This window comes from Onychomys torridus, chromosome 11 (genome assembly GCF_903995425.1).
Source record: "Onychomys torridus chromosome 11, mOncTor1.1, whole genome shotgun sequence".
NCBI lineage: Eukaryota > Metazoa > Chordata > Mammalia > Rodentia > Cricetidae > Onychomys > Onychomys torridus.
Genome location: NC_050453.1, coordinates 2,224,274 through 2,246,262, shown reverse-complemented (window position 1 = coordinate 2,246,262; position 21,989 = coordinate 2,224,274). Strand labels below are relative to the sequence as shown.

General features: G+C 49.3%; 1 protein-coding gene across 1 annotated transcript in view; it reads left to right on the top strand.

The window, feature by feature from the left end:
- Lamb3 (laminin subunit beta 3) overlaps window positions 1-21,989 on the top strand; it is a 42,814-nt gene that overhangs the window by 10,050 nt on the left and 10,775 nt on the right. The window contains exons 4-14 of the mRNA XM_036202448.1: window positions 7,898-8,012; window positions 8,535-8,608; window positions 11,515-11,706; window positions 13,013-13,076; window positions 13,365-13,558; window positions 15,538-15,658; window positions 16,284-16,472; window positions 17,920-18,075; window positions 18,626-18,822; window positions 19,180-19,291; window positions 19,997-20,375. Coding sequence (XP_036058341.1) covers window positions 7,898-8,012; window positions 8,535-8,608; window positions 11,515-11,706; window positions 13,013-13,076; window positions 13,365-13,558; window positions 15,538-15,658; window positions 16,284-16,472; window positions 17,920-18,075; window positions 18,626-18,822; window positions 19,180-19,291; window positions 19,997-20,375 — 1,793 coding nt within the window. The remainder of the gene's footprint in view (window positions 1-7,897; window positions 8,013-8,534; window positions 8,609-11,514; window positions 11,707-13,012; window positions 13,077-13,364; window positions 13,559-15,537; window positions 15,659-16,283; window positions 16,473-17,919; window positions 18,076-18,625; window positions 18,823-19,179; window positions 19,292-19,996; window positions 20,376-21,989) is intronic.

Below are 21,989 nucleotides of genomic sequence, written 5' to 3'. Positions count from 1 at the left end.
GGGACCATGGCACAAGGGCTGCCTATGCACAAGGTTTTGCAAGGCAGAGAACCAGAGCCCATGGTTTTGTCTGGATGTTTCCAGCCTTGGCTTCTGCTGCCAACAATGTTGATGACGTGTCTGCTCTGTTTTTCAAATGTTCTACTTACCCCTGTTCCCTCCCTTTCTGAGGGAAATTTAATCATCCCATTGTCTTAATGACAGTCTTGCACAGCACATTCCCCACGTTAATTATCTGTGCAAACCAAACAGCTGCCATTTTAATCTCTTGCACAGAAGAGAGCTGCAGCCAGTTGGAGGTCCCTTCCTCCTCAGCACATAAGCCACAAGCATCCACATGCCCACCTTTGCCCACATCAGCCTTTGCCTTTCTTTGTTTGGAAATGGTCTATCTTATGACCTTCTGAAAGGCTAATGTGTAGACAGAGGTTGTGCATGGGGGTATGCATACGTGTGTGTGTGTGTGTGTGTGTGTGTGTGTGTGTGTGTGTGTGTGTGTATGCAGTCACTGTATTAGCTGCTTCTCTGTTACTGTAATAAAATACTACGACAAAAAGTAACTTAAGGAAGAAATGGTTTATTTAACTTCTGTCCAGAGGGAAAGAGTCCATAATGGTAAGGAAGGTGTGAGGCAGGAGCAGGAATGACCTCCTTGCTTCCTGCTCCTACTGTTGTGATTTCATCCATATACAGGAAGCAGAAAGTGAGAGCAGGAAATGGGAAAGGCTACAAACTCTCAAAGCCCACCCTACAGTGACATATTTTTCTCCAATGAGGGGGCAGCTCCTAAAGGTTCCATAACCTCACAAACAGCTCTAACTGGGTCCTGGGTGGTTTAAATATGTGAGCTTGTGGAGGACATTTTTCATTCAAACTACAACTGGAACACACACACACACACACACACCTTGCACTGCTTATGGTTTCTCCATTGTTGTGTCAAGTTATCTAATAAGAGCAACTTAAGGAAGAGTTTATCTTGGCTCACAGTTTGAGAACACGGTGCATCATGGTTAGGGAGATCATGGTGATAGGAGTGTGAGCAGCTGGTCACATGCTATCCACAGTCAGGAAGCAGAGAGAAGAGTGCAGCTACTCAGCATGCTTTTTATTTTTCATTCTGTCTTGAAAGCTAGCATGTAGAATCCAATGTTCAGGGTAGGTCTCCCCTCTTCTATGAAACTGCCCAGGACACCCTTACATACACTCCCAGAGGTGTGTTTCCTAGTAGTTCCAAATCTAGGAAAGTTGGTAAGGAAGATTATATGGGGGGCCAGCCCCCACTTTCCCTGGGTACTCTTGAGGAGCGAGGGATAAGAGATTCAGGTAGAAGGATAGAGGGGAGAGAAAAAGACAAAAACACAGGCTAGCCTCAGGAGGGCCTGGATCCTTATCCACTAGCCCAGAACTTTATTCAAAAGGCTTTTTATAACAATGCCAAGGGGTGAGGCAAAAGACTGCCCCCTTGCTAGATACGCCATGTGTAGACCCTTCCAAACATCTGGTGCCCAGGACTGTGGTCCAATCATCCTCTTATGCAGTCCTGCTGGGTACAGCAAATTCAGATCTCACTAGTAAACCACTGTGGGCTCCCACAAGATTAGCCATCTCTCTCTCTCTCTCTCTCTGTGTCTCTCTGTCTCTGTCTCTGTCTCTGTCTCTGTCTCTCTCTCTCACACACACACACACACACACACACACACACTCCTCTCTCCTTAGGGGTACTGAGCTTGTCTTTCTCTAAAACAATGGCTTTCCTGTTCTCAGGATCTCTGAGAAGGCCTAAGGTGTCTGTTTTCCATGCTGCTGCAGCTTTACTGTTCCGGTGGGCACTGCAGACATCTTTATTTTTATGTAATCTTTGTTAGGAAAGGTCAGCCATTCGGACCTCAGCACAGGTTGGTATATCAGAGACATAGATGAAATTTTTCAAAGGGTCTCAAGAGAGTAAGGGGTGTCACCTGGAGGGGATGGAAGAAAATGAAAAGACTGTTGGAGAAGGATAGTTACTGTCGGAGGGAAGCAAGACCCAGTGGGAGGCTGCAGGTGCTTTCTGATGACCTCTCAACTCTTGGGTTGGCAGAAGCTCATTGTCTGCTAAGATTATTATTCAAAAAGTTTTCTCTCATAGTCAAAGTATGTTGGCACTGTGTGCAGGTAGATAAGGACGACAATGATAGACCTTCTGTCTTTGAGTACTCTCTCTCTACAGTCACAAAGTTCTAATCATCTTTAGATTCTTCAACATGGGTCTGGGACTTCTAGGAAATTCACCTTACACCATGGAAGCCTCAGCAGTGTCTGTCAGGCCAATCTTTGCCAGCAAGTCCTCTGTCTGTGGTCATGATGTGGACTTAGGAAGCCATTGTCATGGGTAGAATTGCTTTCCCCACTCAGGACTAGGGGGCATCTTTGCTTCTAGAGTGGTGGTTCTCAACCTTCCTAATGCTCTGATCCTTTAATACAGTTCCTCATGTTGTGGTGACCCCCAACCATAAAATTATTTTCTACTGTAATTTTGCTACTGTTATGAATTGTAATGTAAATACCTGATAGGCAGGATATCTGATATGCAACCCTGCCCCACAGATTGAGAACCTCTGATTTAGAGGGATCTGCCCCTTTTGAGTGAGGGGTAGAGGACAGCCTATGTCTTGGAAGTCTATTTATTCTCAACCATGTATAGTGGTGGCCACATGACCTCTGTACACCTTTAGTCAGAATGGAACAGGCCAATGTAGAGTCAGATACCTGGTAAGTGAATCCCTGCTTCATCCCCACAGCATTCCTAACCAGTAGGCTGGAGATACTCATCATGTCAAATGCAGTATACCTGCCTCAGAGGTCTTGGAAGCGTGAGCCAAGGGCGTTCCTGTAGTGCTCAGAAGAGCGACTGCAGTGTAATGTAATTTTTGGGTGTGTGGTGAACCTGGGCTCTATAATCAGCTTTGGAAAATTGCCTTTCTCAGTTTAGTTTAGATAGAGCTGTCTAAACAGTTTGAGCTAAGCAGGAGGGGAGATGAAGCTGAAAATGGCTGAGCTCTGGAGGCCTCTTCCCACCTAGCACCTGCTGTAGGCTGACCTTGACTTTTTAGTGGTTGTAGGGAGACTACTCCTGGGAGCTGATGAAACCCCTATTGAGGGAGGGCTGCAGAGTGCCCTCTCTGGCCTTCCACAATTCTTTATCTTCTGGGAGCCAGGTTTCCCAGTATGCCTCTGGTCAGTGTCTTCTTCCCCTCTTGATTCTCTTGTCCTGCTAGATGTCCATAGTGGTGGTTGGGGGATAATAAGCCCACTCTAACCCATGTTATAACAGGGCCAATTTGTTGTCACATCTACCTTGTGCTTTACCAAGAAGCTGACATGGAGACATGTATTTTGTTTTCTTCCTTCCTTCCTTCTTCCTTCCTTCCTTCCTTTCTTTTTTTAGAAACTGCTTTTCTTGAAGACAGCAGACTTTTTGCTTTATTTTGTTCTTGGTTCCTTCATCTGGGCCCTGGCTAGTGACCATGACCCTGGACATAGCTTATATGGAAACAGGCAGCCCCCTGGATCAACCCTGAAGGGAGCTACATCATGGCTAACCAGAGCCTGCTTTTCCATCCCCCTTCTGTTCTTCTCCACTGTGACTCAGGCCCCAGAGTCTCTTGTTCATTCCTCTGCCCTACTTAAGCTCTCTGGAAGGGGTTGTCTTTCAGCCAGGTTTCTGAGATTCTGGAAGGCTCCAAGAAAGCCCAGCCTTTCCAGCTGGAGAGCAAATAGGAGCCAAACTGGCCGGAGGCCCGGCAGGCTAGATTGATAAGAATGCTTCATCTCTTGGTAAAACTCAGGGAGCATGGTGGCTGTATGACCCAGGGAGGGAGGCTCCAACCTTGGAGAGTGGCCATTGCTGTCGAGAAAGGGACACACAGGACCTGCGAGAAGAGCCTCGCATGCACTAACACACATACACATATTACAAAGAGAAAGAACCTGAGGCCCAGAGTGAAATCACACAGCTCATCTTCAGATTGGCTTCTATGGTAGCTGTTCTATTTCAGGTCCATCATCCCACTGGCAAGTTGACAGCAGAGCTACTTAAAATACCTGTCTGAAGCGGGGGCTTAGCCTCCCTTTGAGGGTGAAGCCAATTCCCCCCTCAGCTGTGTCCCAGACACGGAGCACGTAGTGTCTGAGCTCATGAGGCCATCTGATCCTTTATCAGCGCCTGTGCATGTGGAAGGCTGGTGGACATGGTTTTAGATCCCCATGCTGTCTGTATGACCAAGGGAGGCTCAGAGCAATGAGCCCACACTGACATTGGACATCTTAGTATTTTGGTTTTTTCGTAATCCTATCTATATTCCTACATTTAAGTCAAGTGACATTCAATATGTAAAGGTTTAAATGTACCAAAAAATAACAGGGAAAAGTCACCTAAAATCCTGTTATGGAGATATTAGGTTGAGCTATATGTAGCTATCATGCTTATAGGTCGAAATAGGTGAATATCAGCAATTTCATATGTTTGTTTCCTGCTATTTTGGCATATTTCCTTCCCAACATAGTCTGTTCCTTAAAAATGTATTTGAGATTGTATTGTATATTCAAGTTAAAGCCTAACTTTCACCCATAAGACATTATACCGTAATCTCTTCCCCATGGAAAAACACTTTTTAATGGTTACATAATATTCTGTCATTTGGGAATACCAAGGCCATTGCCACCATCTCTGGCTTCTTGTCCAATGTCCTAAGCTAAGAAAGAAAGAGCCTTGTGTTGAATGCTGCTCTGGTCAGGCAAGGGCTGGGCTTCACTCCCAGCAGAGCCTGGGGTAGGGAGCTCTGGTGACAGCATCTGCCAGAAGGCATCTGGCCTTGTCTCTCCTCCGGATATGTGCTGAGTGCAGACAAAACGGGGGTGGAAAATTTGCCCATGAGGCTGGGCAGAATGTGGGGGAAGGGCATACTCCCTTGCCAAGGACCAAAATAGGGTCTAGAGAGGCATTCTGCTCTAGCCTTCTCTCGCTCAGAAAAGATGATGCTAAATGACCAGGCATTTCAGCTAGTGGCACATCTCCAGTCTCCATGGCAGCTAAGCTAAGTGTGCTGGTGAAGCTGAGTCCTTCCCAACGTGCTCTCTGTGCTGTGGGCTCCCCGAAGGTCAGCTTCAGGGTCAGCACAGGTCCTGCTTGGTGCTCTGTGGATGAGACAGAGATGTTAAACTTTAGCATGCTCCAGGTGAAGTCTGTCATGCAGCAGCTTTCTTGAGGAAAAACAGGAGAGAAATACTACTTACCTCAAAGGGCTGCTAGGGTTGAGCTCACTGTATACCTACAGATGACTTGGAACTTCTGGCCCTCCTGCCTCTGCCTCCTCAGGGCTGGGATGACAAGCATGTACCAGTGTGCCCAGTTTTATGCCATACCAGGGATGAGGACTCAGAGCTTTGTGTATACTAGTCAAGTGTTCTACCACCCAGGCCACACCCCTAACCCCTTAAATAGGTCCTTATACTGAATTATCTAATACAGTACCTGGCCAGAACTCCATCACTTCATTTTATTTTAATAAGAGATAGGTCTCATTATGTTGCCCAGTCTGACACCAAGCTTGATTTAAGCTATCCTCTTGCCTCAATCTTCTGAGGAGTTGGCAGCATGGGCACACTGCTTAATGTTAGTCCTTGATTCCTTCCTTCCTCCCCACTCCTTTCAAACATGCTGAGTTCAGGAAAGAAATAGCTATTGATCATGTGGTTGAAAATAGTTGGCACATGTTGAGCATTGCCATCTTCACTCATTCATTCATTTATTCAGTGAGGACTTAGCTAGAGCCAGCGGTGTGCCAGGCACTTTCTCCACACTGGGAGGCAGCAGGGAAGGAAGGCAAGCCTTTGTCCTCACGGAGAATGCACTGTAGATGGGGAAGGTAGACAGCTGATGAAAATCAACAGTAAGGATATAGCATGACAAGCAGAGATGCTTGGTAAGAGAAATCCAGCAGGGAAGGGTGGGTATGACCAGGATGGAGACCAGCTCTGGTGAGTGATGGGCACAGTCTAGTTGGAGTTCAGCTATCAGTGATTCCTAAAGCATCTTTGGTTGTTGTAATAAGGATATATGGCAGTGATGTTCCTTTGCTGACTAAAGGTTAGGAACTGGGAAGTGGGCAGGAGAGCAGAGGTCCTAGAGAGGCACACTCAACTCCCCTTCTTTTTGGGGCCAGTGCTCTTGTCACACAGAGGGAAAATGGTGCTGGGCAGGAAGTGTCCACAGCCTGTGAACAGGTCCAGCATGGTCACAGAGTCTCTATGCCTAGGCAGAGTACCTATGACACCAGCTCAGGTAGTATGTAGCCTTCTCTGCACACCGATGCGACTGAGCAGCTACAAGGTTGTGGATGAGAAGTGATTAAAGGAAGCAGAGGCCTGGGATGTGTGGATAACCAGCAGGGCCCAGTGGTCTCTTCCAAGCCTTGCTTCTGCTTGTGAGTGAACCTTCAGCCCTCTGGGCTGTGCTCTTGAATTTTGGGTAGGGTTTGGGGCTATGGCTACTCAGAGAGAGCAGATATTTATATGTGGAACCCGAGGAAGCTGGAACAGGACCATGCTGGGCCTGTGGGGAGTGCCATGTATTGTACATATGCTCATAGTCAAAGACTCAGAGACAAACCACCTCTCTGATCACCTTCATCTCTCCATTTCCTCTACCTTGATCTGGAGCTCATCCATGCAGCTCTGCAGTTAAGTCTTTTGTCCCACTCAGAAAGGTACAGGCCATGGAAGAGGTGAGTATTGTTTGCTAAGTCTGTCATAGGAAGGCAGTTGTGATAGTGTTATCAACTTGATGTACTCCAGAATAAGTCCATCATTTTGGGCCTGCCTAAGGGAGATTACCATGACTATGTTAACTGTGGGTGTGGCTGGGATCCTGGACTATATGTGTGCTGAGTAGTATATGTGTGCTCATCTTGTTCTGCTCTTTGTGGATTTGAAATGCCTCAAGCTCTTGCAGCTCTGACTTCCTGGGTATGGTGGCCAAGGGCTCACGGAAGTTGGGAAGACAGTATGTTGGGAGGACCACCTTTATTTCATTCTGCTTAGTTTCTGTGGGTGGGTACCTGGAGGGACTTGGACATTGGGAGCAGGTCTTTGTGAGAGACAAGTTGGAACCCTCTGAGGTAGCGGAGGCAGCAGTGATGGTCAGAGGAAATCTGACAAGTACAGAGCACATCTTGAATAAACCCTTTCCCCATTAATTTGCATTTGTCAGAGATTTTATTATAGCAACAGGAAAAGAAACTAAGATAGCTAGCTTCTCTCCTGTGGACAGGGTATCCTGGAGCTGGGAAATGGTAACCAAATATGGGCTCCCTTAGAGAGGAATCTAACCTGAGGAGCCCAGCGCTATGCCTGGCATGTAAGACATGCTCAACAAACACATGTGGAGTGACTCTTACTCAACCCTCATTTAATTTATTGAGGAAAAAGACTGGGCCTAGGAAGTGGAATAATGGAGCTATCACCAGAACCTCCAATTTCCTTGTTCTCTAACACAGTGTTCCCTAACACAGTAGGTACTGAGTCTATGTGGGTTTCTCCTTTCTTCTCCCTGCCTGTTTCACACCTCTGCAGTTTCTTTTTCAGGGAATGACATGAGCTAAGATTATTTTCCACCATGTACTGCTTCTCCAACCCCAACATTGATTTACCTTGCTGTAAGTAGGAAGGCCATAGGATTAAACTAAGAGATACCAGAAGTCCTGGATTAAGAAATTCATCTTTCTTAGTGTGTTGGTGACATTGGCAGGTCCCTTGAGGGTAGGATTCCAGATGAAGACATGTGCTGGGATCCCAGGATGTAGGGGAGAGACCCACGGGGACCCACTCTGAGCTCTGCCATCTCCCTCCCCGACAGTGGCAGATGAAATGCTGCAAGTGTGACTCCAGGCTGCCTCACAATTACAACAGTCACCGAGTGGAGAATGTTGCGTCATCGTCAGGCCCTATGCGCTGGTGGCAGTCACAGAATGGTGAGGACCTGCCTCCTGCAGCAGCCCATGACTATGGAGGCTGCACAGGCTGGGGCATGTGGAGGTGTTTCAAGACAATCTGGGTTTCTGTGGGAAAAGTGTGGGGGTTGGGCAGGCAGAACCTTCTAGCTTTGTTTTGGGTCTATTGGACACTATAGGCAAAAGAGTTTGCTTAGGCTGGGGAGAAAGTGTGCTGGGACCACATCCGTTTCACTCCACCTTGTCTCTGTGGGTGGGTGCATGTGGGATGTGGGCCTTGGGAACAAATCTGTTTGTGACAGACAGGCTGGGACCCTCTGGGGTCAGAGGCATCAGTGATGATGGGCCATCACCATCTGACAAGGACACATTGAGTAAGTGATACAAGCAGGAACACACCCGGTCCACTCCTTTCCCAGAGGTGCCTCAGGCTCAAGGCTGGAGATGGTCCAACTGCCCAGAGCTGGTGTTATCAAGGCCTGCTTTGGGGGTGTGGGGGAGAGAGCGTATCTTGTCTAATATTTCTCCTCCTTGTCCTTCCAGATGTGAACCCTGTCTCTCTGCAGCTGGACCTGGACAAGAGAATGCAGCTTCAGGACATCATGATGGACTTTAAGGTTTGCTTTGGGGAACCTGGGGGGAATGTTAGGAGAGGGACTTGGGTTGAGAAAGAACAGTGTTTGGTCTCTCTAGGCTGGGGTGATGGCACCGAATGCCAGGGGTCATCTTTCAGAGTAGGTACACTCACTATGATTTTACATCATTGTGACAACAGATGGCTGACCACCAGAAGAGGACCCCTTCCCAGGCCCCTGTCCTGGCCATGGTGCAGCTGCAGACCCTGGTCCTCTCTGCAGCTGACATCTTTAACCTGTCTAATAAATAGACTACTCTATGGCACATACCGGTTCTGCAGGACTTGGTTGCTTTTTATGATTTTGATATGAAATGTCCCAGAAATTGCTCATGTGTTGATGACTTGGTCCCCAGTGTGTGGTTCTAGTCATCAAGAGGTAACTGGATCATGAGGCCTCTGGTGTAACCAGTGGATCAATCCATTGATAGACTGATGATCTGAGGCATTATCTCAAAGTGATGGAAACGCTCCGGTGGGGTCTGGTTGGAAGAAGCAGGCCACTGGGGTCATACCCTTGGGGCTCTGTCTGTCCTGTTTCTCTCCCTTTTCCCTCTCCTTATCTTTTTGTCCATCATTAGCAATCTGTTATCTCCATTCCACAGTGTGTAGCCCTATAATCCTGGCAGCAGGGAAGGAGGACATGGGCAGATGGATTCCTGGAGCTGGTTGGCCAGCAATTCTAGTTCAATCAGTGAGCTCCAGATGCAACAATAATGCCTGTCTCAAAAAACAAGGTGAAAAAGTATTGAGGAAGACATTGACATCTAGCCTCCATTCACTCACATGTACACCCCCCCCATATGTGTGCAAACACAAACATGTACACATAAGCACATAAAAATAAGTAGAATATGCCAGGAATATAGATCAATGCGGTAAACGACCGTGTTAGTCAGGCTTTGTTGCTATGACAAAAACCTCCGAGAAACCGGTTTGAGGAGAAAGGATTTACTTCGGCTCAGGGTGTCAGAGGTTTCAACCCCTAATGGCTGCTCCCTTGACTGAGCTAAGGCTGAACATCATGTCAGGGAGCATGAGATGGACTGGAGTGGAGCAGGTCACGAATGGTGGAGACAGAAACTGGGCTAGGGAATCCGAACTCAGGTCCTTAGCTTATACAAGAGGGCTGTGTCCCTCCCCAGGGAGGGTGTACTCTACTTTAACAACTTTGAAGATGAGACCAAGTTTAACTAGCAGCCAAGAACTTACCTACCCACAGGAAGGACATACCATGGCACATCTTGCTTGGTGAACAGTCCATCCCATCAGGACTATGGCCTCTCAGATCCTCCTTCCTGTCTTAGACTCAATGGGTTCATTCATTTGTGACAGGCCATTGTGCTTTTTCCCCTCAGAGGATTTAATTACATTCTTTCTACAAAAATAGTCAAGAAAAGATAAAGTTTGGTTAATAAGATGAGATGGCCAGGGAAATCTATAGGACTTTTAAGAGTTGAGAGGAGTGTGAGGTAAAGCACAACAGGACCCAGTTTCTTTTCTGACTGAGAAAACTGGCTCTGAGAGCCCTGCCCTGCAAAAGGTCAAAGTATTTTGAGAAATGCCAGCAGTGTTTGAACAGATGCCCAGTCCCTCAAGGTGACAGTTTTGAAAGGCAGTGTTAACTTGGATACTGTTAAATACTTTCGCTGTTCTGCTGTTTCCTGTCCATATATTAGGTTTGGCCACACACATACCAAACACTGACAATATGATAGACTTGGTATCCATCGTTAGGGATAGAAAGGTGTGTAAAATGAGTCACAATGAAGCTGCTCTTACTAAGTATATTAGAGAAGACTGAGTGAGTGGGAAGGTGGGGGGGTGTAGTGGTATTGGTGTTAATGAGCCCGGGAGGGGCATCTAGCTTGGCTAGCCTTGGGGGTGGGATTGTCAGAGAATCCACCTTATAGCTATGTGAAGGGTATGTTCATTCCAGGCAAAGGGTCTTTCAAAACTTCAAAGCTAAAGCTAGGAGTGAGGAACAAGACACCTATAGTAGGTGAGGGGACAAGAGAATCCAAGAAGTCTAGAGGGTGAATGTCTATGGCTGTGAGAAGGCTGTAAGTTACCATTCACTCAGCACCCACTGTGCACTAGATACTAGGAAGTGTCCTGCAATTCACAGGGCAGCCTGATGGTTCCTTTGTCCAACCCCAAATAGGAACTGTGTTGAAGCTGAGAAATCCTGCCTAGAAAGCAGGGAACTGACTGGTAAATAATTAGAATGGTGGTGCTATTTCTAAAGGAAGCCAGATGGCAGACTAGGAGACAGTGCCATGGGCTGGGCAGGAGAATGCCAGTTAGATAGGTATAAAAGAATCTCCATGCAGAAGTAACATTTAGACAAAAGATGAGAAGGAACCTACAGGGGAGGGATGCTCCAAACAGGAGACAGGTGGGAAGGCTGAGGAGGGGGTGTACTCACTGAGATGGGGGCTGGTGAGGGCCAAGCAAGGAGTACAGAGCCTTTTTGCACACAAGGCCAGCTTGGATTTTAAGAAGGGCGGGTGTGTTGGTCAGTGTTCTGTCACTGTGACAGATACCCGAGATGAAGAACTTAGCAGGAGGAAGGGGATGTTTTGGCTCACAGGTGCAGAGGTTTCAGTCCATGCTCACTTGGTCTTGTTGCTTTGGGGCCCATGGAGAAGCTAAACATCATGGAAGGGAGTGCCAGAGCAGAGCTTCTCATCTCCTGGTGGCTGGGTGGGGGTAGGGTGCTGATGACTGTCCCTGCCACTTTCCACAGTCCTTGCTCTTGCTGGCCTATCTGTCCCTCCTCTCTCCAGGAGACTCCTTCTGCAATTGTGTCCCCCACAGAACACTACCAGTGCCTCTTCCCCTCAGTCACTCAACCCTACTCCACATCCCTGCCCCATGTTTCCCCAGAGTCCCATGCCAGCTGGCATGTTGATCGAGCGCTCCTCTGACTTTGGCAAGACCTGGAGAGTGTACCAGTACCTAGCTACAGACTGTGCCAGCACCTTTCCCCAGGTCCACCAGGGCCAGCCCAAGAACTGGCAGGACGTCCGGTGCCAGCCCCTGCCCCAGAGGCCTAACGGACATCTAACTGGGGGAAAGGTAGGTATAGGGAGCCTGCCCAGCAGGCAGAGGGAGGAAGCCCACATCTCCTAGTCAAGCAGTGAGAACAGGCCAGATCAGATCAGTTTGCTGGGACCTTCCAGAAACATCTTGAGGCTTCTACTGCATCAGCCATCCTGACTTTTTCCAGCTTCCTCCTAGAGGGCTCATGGCTCCCTCTGTGGAGTTTGTTGTGAGGACTTCTGGATGGCTGCTTACACATAAGTGAGCAAAGAACACATGAAATGTTGCTTTCACAGGATTTACCACAAATATCAATTTTTTTGGTTTAATCTATCAGTCTGCCCTAGTCCTTGGAGGGCGATTCAAGAGTAACCCAGAGCTCTGAAGGCATCTGCATTGAAAATGACAACCTGCCTCTAGAAGCACCCAGAATTTTATCTCAGAATCTTTCCTGTGTAGTCACTCTCTCCCACTAAGCATATCCCACTCCACATGAAAGCATCTGGAGCTTCCCCTTACCTTGGAGAAGCAGCTCTGGGGACAGACAGGCTGAGTGCTGCCCCCATGTGGCCATGGATCTCCTTGTGTCCACCTACCAGCTATGGGGTTAAATCTTTACCCAGCCCGTGTGTCCACTAGCTCCTAGCCCTGAGCAGAGCCCAAGGCTTCTTCCTTATTTGTAAGGGGTTGGGATGAAAATTTGGTGGGATATGCCTGGAGGTCACATGTGGTAAGAGGTTTGTAGAATAAGTAAAAGCCTACTCAAAACTGATGGTGACCAGGGTGGCCAGCACAGAGTGCTCACTTAACCCACATCTATCCAGTCACATCTTACCATCTCCCATGCATGAAAATGCCAGACAAAACCCACCATCATGTATACTAAAGTTTAAAAAAAGTAACGATAGGGCTGTGAGAAGACTCAATGAGTAAAGAGCTTGCCGTGCAAGCCTGATGACGTGAGTGTGATCCCCAGAATCCATGTAGAGGTAGAAGGAGAAACATGCCCTGGTACATCGTGTGCTCCCCGACACACCATAGTCACACACCAATATTAAAGAAAAAATTAAAACATAATGAAATAGTATCATCCAAGCTCTTCTCTGTAATAAATGATATAGCATGTAGACCTGCATTTTCCAACACACACACACACACACACACACACACACACACACACACACACACACACACACAGAGTCCCAGAACAGGTGCCCACGGTCTGTCTCAGGTTCCTGGTGAGAAGGGTATAAGGAGAATGAGGACGGGAGGGAAGGAAGGTGTCTGAGCTTGGTGTACACTTCTGTCCTCTGTGCTTCTGACCTTTCTTCTCTCTGAGCAGGTCCAGCTTAACCTTATGGATTTAGCGTCAGGTATCCCTGCATCTCAAAGCAGAAAGATTCAAGGTTGGTTTGATTCTTCTCCCTCTTTCCCATCAGACTGTTAGTAGGGGCATGAAACAGCTTGGGACCCAGGTCATGGAAATTTCCAGTTCCTTCCTACATATGCAGTGCTGTTGGGAAGTAGTGCTTGCTTGCCCCACTCATCCTCCAGGACTATGTGTAGCATGGTGTGGGAAGGCTGAAGGCTGGAATGTCTGTGGTATTATGGGAAGGTAGAAAAGAGGGAGACTCTATTGGCCTTTAACTTCCTGTCTCTGCTTTCCCTCCCTTCCTTGCTGGTGCCACTCTCAGAATTAGGTGACATCACAAATCTCAGAGTCAACTTCACCACGCTGGCCCCTGTACCTCAGAGAGGCTCCTATCCACCCAGCGCCTACTTTGCAGTGTCACAGCTACGTCTACAGGGGAGTTGCTTCTGTCATGGACATGCCAACCGCTGTGCCCCCAATCCTGGAGGCCCTACAGGTCCCATCACTGCTGTGCAGGTGACAACTCAGGGTGGGAATGGCAGAGTGGAGGGAGTAAGGCCAGAGCAGACCCTCGAATGAAGCAGGGCAGCTGCTCAGTTTAGGTTGTGGATGTTGCTGGTGACATAGCTCCGCGGTAGAGCACTTGCCTAGCAACTGAAAGGCCAAAGCAGGGTAGGGAGATAGGTTGGGGGCAGGGGCTGGGCATGGTAGTGCATACCTAGTAAGCCCAGCACATTTAGAAGGTAGAGGCTGGAGGAATAGGAGATCAAGGTCATTTTCAGCTACATAGTGAGTTTGAGACTAGCTGGGCTGCACACCATCCTGTTTCTTTTTTTTTATTTTTTGTTTTTTGTTTTCTGTCTCTAAGCAAACACAAAAAGACATAGGCATTTAGTGAGTCTGCAAGAACAAAGGTAAACCTACTGCCAAAGAAATCCACATTGTATACTTTAGGTCTGCCACATGGCTGGGGATGATTTCAGCTTCGGCTGCATGTAGACATGTGAGTACAGGGGAGGTAGAGGCAAAGTCTCTCACCATTATTATAATATGGAAGTTGCTGCATACCTATGAAAATATTGCTGTGAATTATGAGCCACAAGAGCCAAAATAACCTGTCTGGACCTCTACTCTCAGATATTCTGATGTCATTACTGATGTTTGAAGCTCCAGGCTGTTGTAATGTCCTGTGGTGTTGAGAGGCACTGCTCTTGGGGTTTAGTCATCTGGCAATAAGGTGTGGGGCCAGGAAAGAGGTCAATGCTTAGTATGTACACAGAGTCCACCCTGAGCACCAGCCAGTATCGGTGCAGGAGGGATGGGTAGAGAAACTCCAGTTTAGCAAGATCTCGGGGTTCACTGTGAGCCCCAGTAGGAGGACCTGGGAAGAGGAGAGACTCCACAGTGAAGGAGCGCCAGGATATTTTGTTTGCCCTTCCCAGGGCATTAGCTTGCCTGCCAACCTAAGGGGATATGGTGCTCAGCCTGGTGGCAGAGAGGCAGGAGAGTCACAGCAGGCAACTGAGGAGGGAGGTGAGTTGAGGGGGTCTCAGTCTCTGCTCTGCCCAGTTGTGGGACAATTCCTGCTGGAGGATGCAAAGGAACCCAGAGGGAATAGGATCTCTTAGGGCACAGAAGACAGCTTAGAGGAACCTAAGGCCTAGTGGGAGGAACTCACAGGACTGCACCAATGCCTCAGCCCTGAGGGTCAAGGGTCAGGTGGAACCCAGGTGACTGTGTATGCAGCCAGCACGACAATTTATGGAGTTAAAGGGACCTGGGCAGGCCTAGGAAGGTGGAATAAACATGCCCCACTTGGCTGGTGAACGTAGAAATTAATTATGGCAGGTAGAAAAACATTAGAATTGGCCAATGGGAAATGGCAGCTTACATGGGGAGTGGCTAGAGGTTCAGCTGTGGCAGAAAGGGAAGAGGAGCTAAGAGTGAACAAGTCCCTGAGTGCCAGGCTGTGGAGGGTGGGGCTCAATTGGGGAAGCAATTAGCATACAATAGTGGTTCTATTTTTATATCTTAATGAGTCTAGTAACAACTCACTATGCATGTTCCACCAGCCAAACAGCTTAGTCATGGATTGCCAGAATGAAGCTGCAGAGAGCCCGCCAGACTCTAGAGTCCCACAGTTCATTAGCACAGTGTCCATGGCCTTCCACTGAGCTCTGGCATGTACATCACAGGTGTCAAACCTGTGGAACCCATGCTAGTATGCAGGACACCTGCACACTCACATGCATGAACACACATACTCATGCTGCCCTCCCATGGGCATACAGCATGAGTACTCATATAAAGATCCAGGCCACCACAGCATTACAAGAACAGGGTGAAGGGTGAAGCATTTAGGTGTGGTGTCCTGCGGGGGCTTGTGTCTAGGCAAGGCCTTGAAGGGCAGGCAGGTTGGTCTGCAGGAAGTGGGCAGTCCAGCCCTCAAGCTTTCCTGTATAAAACCTTTCTGCTAACCACTGCCCCTCCCCCAGGTCCAGGATATCTGCATCTGCCAGCACAACACAGCTGGCCCCAACTGTGAGCGCTGTGCCCCCTTCTATAACAACCGGCCATGGGGACCTGCAGAGGGCCAGGATGCCCATGAGTGCCAAAGTAGGAGCCTGGGATCAACTCTTGACCATAGCAACTGGGATGGGAGCTGACTCGTCTGTATCTTACCTGGAACACTGGGACTCTGCTTTTGTTGCTTATAACTGAACTGCAGCCCTGCATTCAGATCTCTGGTTTACAGTGGGGCTGGAATTCCCTCACAGCCTCCATCCCTATTCTGTCAGTCTGGAAGAGCCAGGCTTTGGACCCTGCTGAAGCCATGTGCTCCCAGAGGCACTGTGGCCCCTCCAGGCTCCTTGCTTGTGTTAGACACATCTAGCTTCCAGTGATTACATCCCTGTACCCAATGGCCCTTGGATACAGAACCTTCATCTGTGCAGATCACAAAGTGGCAGGGGCACATTTGTGACTGTGCTGAGGGTTAGAGTGCATGTCAGGACCTCCTTTTTTTCCTGGAGTCATCCATACAGGAAGTTGGGAGGCCGGAGTGCTTGTCCACTCAGCCCTCTTCCTGGTCATGCAGCCCTTCCCCAATCTCCTTTGAAATTGGGCCCCACTTCCCTGCAGTGCATGTTTCAGAGTTGATAGAGGTGCCAAGTGCTACTTGGGTGCCTGGGTGGTGGTCTGTTCTTGCCCCATGGAGTCAACTTTGGATCTCCCTGTCTAGGGTGTGAGTGCAATGGGCACTCAGAGACCTGCCACTTCGACCCAGCTGTGTTTGCTGCCAGCCAGGGGACACATGGAGGTGTGTGTGACAACTGCCGGGACCACACAGAGGGCAAGAATTGTGAGCGCTGTCAGCTACACTATTTCCGGAACAGACGACCTGGCGCTCCCATTCATGAGACCTGTATCCGTGAGTAGGGGCTTCAGGGACAGGTTGCTAGCCACTCATTCTCTTCAGTTTGTCCCTGGGGACATGAAAACCATCAAGAAGCATCAAAGCCTTGGTCCTAAGGAAGGATTGTGGGATTGTTTTAACTTAACTGTACTCTACCGAGTAAGTCACTCTCTCTGGGTTCTGGACCAATCAAGCAATGAGCTTGCTGGTCAGTGTACAGCCTTTTTCAGAGGGCTCAGAGAGAAGAAAGCATAAATACAGCTCCTGCCTTTGGAATCCACACACTGTGAACCGAGAAATGCAAGCTCTGTGTCTGTGATGCTGCCGTGGGTGTCCTGTGCACCGCTTTTGTTGAGAACTCCGTCATGAAATTCTCATTCTCTCTCTCTCTCTCTCTCTCTCTCTCATTCTCTCTCTCTCTCTCTCATTCTCTCTCTCTCTCTCTCATTCTCTCTCTCTCTCTCTCTCTCAGTTTTTCAAGACAGGATTTCTCTGTGTAACCTTGGCTGTCCTGGAACTTGCTCCGTAAACCAGGCTGGCCTTGAACTCACAGAGATCCGCCTGCCTCTGCCTCCTTAGTGCTGGGATTAAAGGTGTGTCACCACCACACCACCTGGCTATGAGATTATATCTTAATCCTCTGGCCCCTGCACAAGGACTGGCAAATCACTATGGTTGAGTGTTTGTTGACTGAATAAATGAGTGGAATGGCCACCAGGCCACTGGATTAACCTAGGACAGTGGTTCTCAACCTTCCTAACACTGCAACCCTTTAATACAGTTCCTCATGTTGTGGTGACCCCCAACCACAATATTATTTCTGTGGCTACTTTATAACTGGAATTTTGCTACTGTTATGAATCATAATGTAAATATCTGATATGCAGGATATCTGATAGATGATCCCCAAAGGGGTTGTGACCCACAGGTTCAGAACCATTGACCTAAGAGAATTAAAAACAGGATAAAAGTGCTTGAGGCCAGTTTGATCAGCAAAAACCTTCTGGACAAAAGAATCCTTGAGTTTTGAAAGGCATGAAGGGATCAAGGAGTAGGCAGGAGCTAGGCAGCTTGCTGGTATTTGTGTCTGGAGAGTGAGAGAGACGTGAGTCTGACTCTGTTTCCCCCTTCCCAGTCCAATCTCCAGTATGTTAACATCTGCAAGCACTGGTTTCCTCATCTGTATGATGCCTCCTGAGGGTACCTGCTCATTGTGTGGAACATGGTAGTCACTCAAGAAGTGATGACCACAGGCGTCAAGTGCTGTCCCACCTGCTTTGTGTGCATCATTTAGTACTCAGAAGGAGTTTCTTTCTCTCATGTGGTAGATGGGAAAATAAGCACAAACGGTTCCAAGCTTGGCTGGGGTCACGAGGCTGGAAGCCCATGGTAGAATGGGAGTTTGGAGCAGGCCATCCTGGCTCCTCCTCTGAGCTCTGACTTCCCTTTGTTTCTGACTCAGCCTGTGAGTGTGATCCAGATGGGGCAGTGCCAGGAGCTCCCTGTGACCCACTGACTGGCCAGTGTGTGTGCAAAGAGTATGTGCAAGGAGAGCGCTGTGACCTTTGCAAGCCTGGCTTCACTGGACTCACCTTCGCCAACCCACAGGGCTGCCACCGTGAGTAGAGGGCCTGCGAAGGTGTGGTGTGGTGTGAGGTAGGCTGTGTGGGTCTTTGGAATGTTCTCATCAGAGGAAGCCCCACTCCAGGTACTGTGTGCTGCACCAGTGTCCTCCAGCAAGTGGCAGCACAGGCCTGGGTTGGAAGGTGGGTTTGAGTCAGTCCATGCCAGGGTGGGCGGGTCAGCTGCCAAGCTGTCTGGTGGCTGGGAAGGCACAGTGGCCTTATGAGTCAGCCATGTTATGCACAAGGACATGTTATGCCCTCTGACTTCAGGCTGGTCTGATAGCCAAGCTCAACTTTTAGGGAATGCACCAGCTCTGCATAGCATTAGCCCTGCATTCTGGCTACAGAGTGAGAGTCTGGGACACAGTCCCCAGAAGCAGGGCCAGACAGAGCCTGGTAGGAAGGGTCCCTGAGGCTACGTTCTTTAGTAATACACAGAGCAGGTGCTTTTCCGGGGCTAGGCCCTCTCTGGTATGTGTTTTTTGGGGTCAGCCTCTCTGTGGGAGCCTATCTATGCTCATCAGCCCTCCCTCCCTCCCACAGGCTGTGACTGCAGCGTCCTAGGTGCCCGGCATGATATGCCTTGTGAGGAGGAAAGTGGGCGCTGCTTGTGTCTGCCCAATGTGGTGGGACCCAAATGTGACCAGTGTGCCCCTTCCCACTGGAAACTGGCCAGTGGTAGGGGCTGTGAGCCCTGTGCCTGTGACCTACGAGGCTCTCTCAGCCCCCAGTGCAACCAGGTATGAACAACATTGGCCCAGCGGCTCTTTAATCATGGAGGGGTCCTGCCTGCTAATGTCTTTATCTCTCCTTCACTGCTCTCTGGCCTTCCTGCAGCCAGGCAAGGCTACCTCTGTCCCCTTACCCCTTGGGGGAGGCCACCAGATGTCCCTCCCTCTGTGGTTCTCAGCCTTGGGCCAGGCTTGTCCCACACACCGTCTGCAGCTCAGTGCCAAGACTTGACTTTGGGCTTGTCTTTCAGTAAGAGCCCTAGTTTTGGGAAGCACCAGATCTGTAGAGCAAGGGTCTTAGACACAGCACCCAGTAGGAATTCCAGGAAGACTGGAAGGGTCCCCCATGGCATTCTCCTTATTCAGTTTACAGGGCAGTGTCCTTGTCGGGAAGGGTTTGGTGGACTGACATGCAATTCTGCAGCCATCCGTCAGTGTCCTGACCAGACTCATGGAGATGTAGCCACGGGATGCCGAGGTGCGTGCTTATTATGTGGTCAGGCAGCTGGCATGTAGCGGGGTGGGTTGAGGGGTGCTTGGTGGAGGGCGTTGCCATGATTGGACCTCCTGTACTGATGGCTTGGGCAGTTCTGTGAGCATCTACACTTGAAGACTGCCTGGTCTCCCTGTGCCTGAATCGGGTTAACTAAGGTGGTTCTCACAGTCCAGGATGGGGATCTGGGGACCTCCTACTCCCTGAGAGCAGTGGCCAGTGGCAGTGGAGAAAATGGGTCCCGAGGAGGACTGGGGTGTTTTCCTGGAGGGCTGATAGATCAGCAATGGCATGGGACTAGAGTGAAATTGAGCATTGTTCTTAGCTCTGCCTTGTAGGGCCTGAACAAGCTGCCCCCCTTCACATTTCTTCCTCTTAAGGGGAGGTACTGTGCACTGAACCCTTCTATGCCTTGGTTGCCTCCTAAACAGAAGCAGGAAATCAGAATGTAAATGCACAATGTGTGTGCTTGTCAGATGGGTTCACATGCATGTGACTATGTCACTAAGAACATGCGTGGCCTGCCATGGATGGTAATGACAAGCTTTCCGTTAGTCCTGTCAAGGCTTTCATTCTAGCTGCGGTCATCTGATAGTCTATGTCACTTATGCAGATCCCATTCCTTCATCCTCATCATGCTTCTTCCTCTTCCTGACCCCAGCCTCTGAGTGTCCTTTCTCCCGGCTCTAGCCTGTGACTGCGACTTCAGAGGAACTGAGGGTCCTGGCTGTGACAAAGCCTCAGGCCGCTGCCTCTGCCGCCCTGGCTTGATGGGGCCCCGCTGTGACCAGTGTCAGCGAGGCTACTGTGACCGCTACCCAGTCTGTGTGGCCTGCCACTCTTGCTTCCAGACCTATGACATGGATCTCCAGGAGCAGGCTCGGCGCCTTGGTGGTCTCCATAATGCCACTGAAGGCTTGAGGTCGGGGACAGGTCTGGAAGACCATGGCCTGGCCTCTCGGTTGCTAGATGCCAAGAGCAAGATCGAGCAGATCAGACAGATCCTGGGGGGTACCTCTGTCACAGAGCAGGATGTGGCTCAGGTGGCAAATGCCATCTTGTCTATCAGGTAGGTCTTTTCCTCACCAACCTGTTGGAGGGATCATGCCAGTGGATTTGGGTGAGGGCCTCACTGGTCCATTCTAGTCCATGGACACTTTTATGCATACCTTCTCTTAGCTACCAAGGCAGGTCTGTGAAAGTGGAGTGGTAGTGTTGATGCCATTCTGCAGATGTGGAGACAGGCGCGGATGTGATGAGCTGTGCAGACACAGACCCAGAGCCTGAGCCAGTGTTCTTCCTGAGCCTGTACTGCCAGTGGGATAGTCAGCCTGGATTAGTCACCTTGGCAGAGGGCACCCATGAGGCAGGGCACTAAAAATATCTCTAAATTTGTCTTTAGAATGGAAGCGGCCCCACCCACACCCCCTCCTACCAGCAGAGGCGCCTTCTTTGGGAGCTCGGGTTCTGGAAGCTTCTATAATTAGCTTGTGTTCCCTTAGCATTGGTGGATGGATGGTGCCAAGCCCAAAAAGAATAAGAGGCTCTGTTACCCATGGGGGTGTTAGGACATCCTCAGCAGGGTAGGGGGTGGGGAGTTCTATGGATGAGCTATAGCTTGTTGGAAATTGTTCATTCATTCATTCCACATTTGGGTGTGGGTGTGGGTGCGTGCACATGAGTGTGCATGTGTATACAGAGACCAGAGCAGGATGATGGGTGTCTCCTGCTGTCACTGTATGACTTCCTGCCTTGAGACAGGGATTCCCACTGACTCAGAAGCTCACTGCTATCGTTAAGGTCCAGCTTTTAACGAGCACACTGAAGATTTGAACTCAAGTCTTTATACTTGCAGAACAAACATTCTTATTCACTGATCCATCTCCCCAGCCCTTCCAAATAGGTTTTTGAGAGTCCAATAGGATCCAAGTATTGTGCAAGGTACCAGGGCCATTAAAATATTAAGATAAGGTCTTCACATGCCAAGGGCTAAGGTATCTGTCCTGTAAACAGTAATGTGCTACATGGGGTATGTTAGAGAGCTAAGATTCTCACAGGGGAGACCATGGTGGCCTTCACAGGGGAAGGGCTATATGACCTAAGTCTCAGAATTAGATGACCAGTCCACAGGTAGTCAGTATAGAAACGTGCTGTGTCTTGGTAGACCCTGAAAGGGCATGCTATACCTGAGCAAGGCTGTGTGGTGGATGGGGAAAGCATGGTGGTATAGCAGAGGTCATGAGGCATGAATACAGAACCATTGGCTCTCAAGCTTAGGACCCAGGATCTGGAGTGACACCCCAAGCCTCTGTTAGATGGGAATGGCTGATGAGCATGCAATGGGGTTGGAGCTCCGTGGGGGAGGGTTGGCTACAGAGGAGAGATTGGGAACCATCCCAAACATAAGGTGAGAATTGACATCAGCCTGGGGAGCCAGGGGAGCCAGCAGGGTGGCTCTCTTCAGGGAAGCCAGGAACAGCCCAGGAGATGGAGGTGGGTCCCAGATGTTAGGCTGGCAGAAGTCAAGGAGAGAGAGCATTCAGAGTCACCTGCAGAGAGATGGGGTAGGCTGTGCCGACTCTAGCTTGTCCGAGCGTCTGCTGGGCAGAATTCTTAGTAGCATGTGGATTGTTCCCTCTCATACCTGTGTAGAAGGCCCTTCCCCATGCAGTCTGCTTCTCCT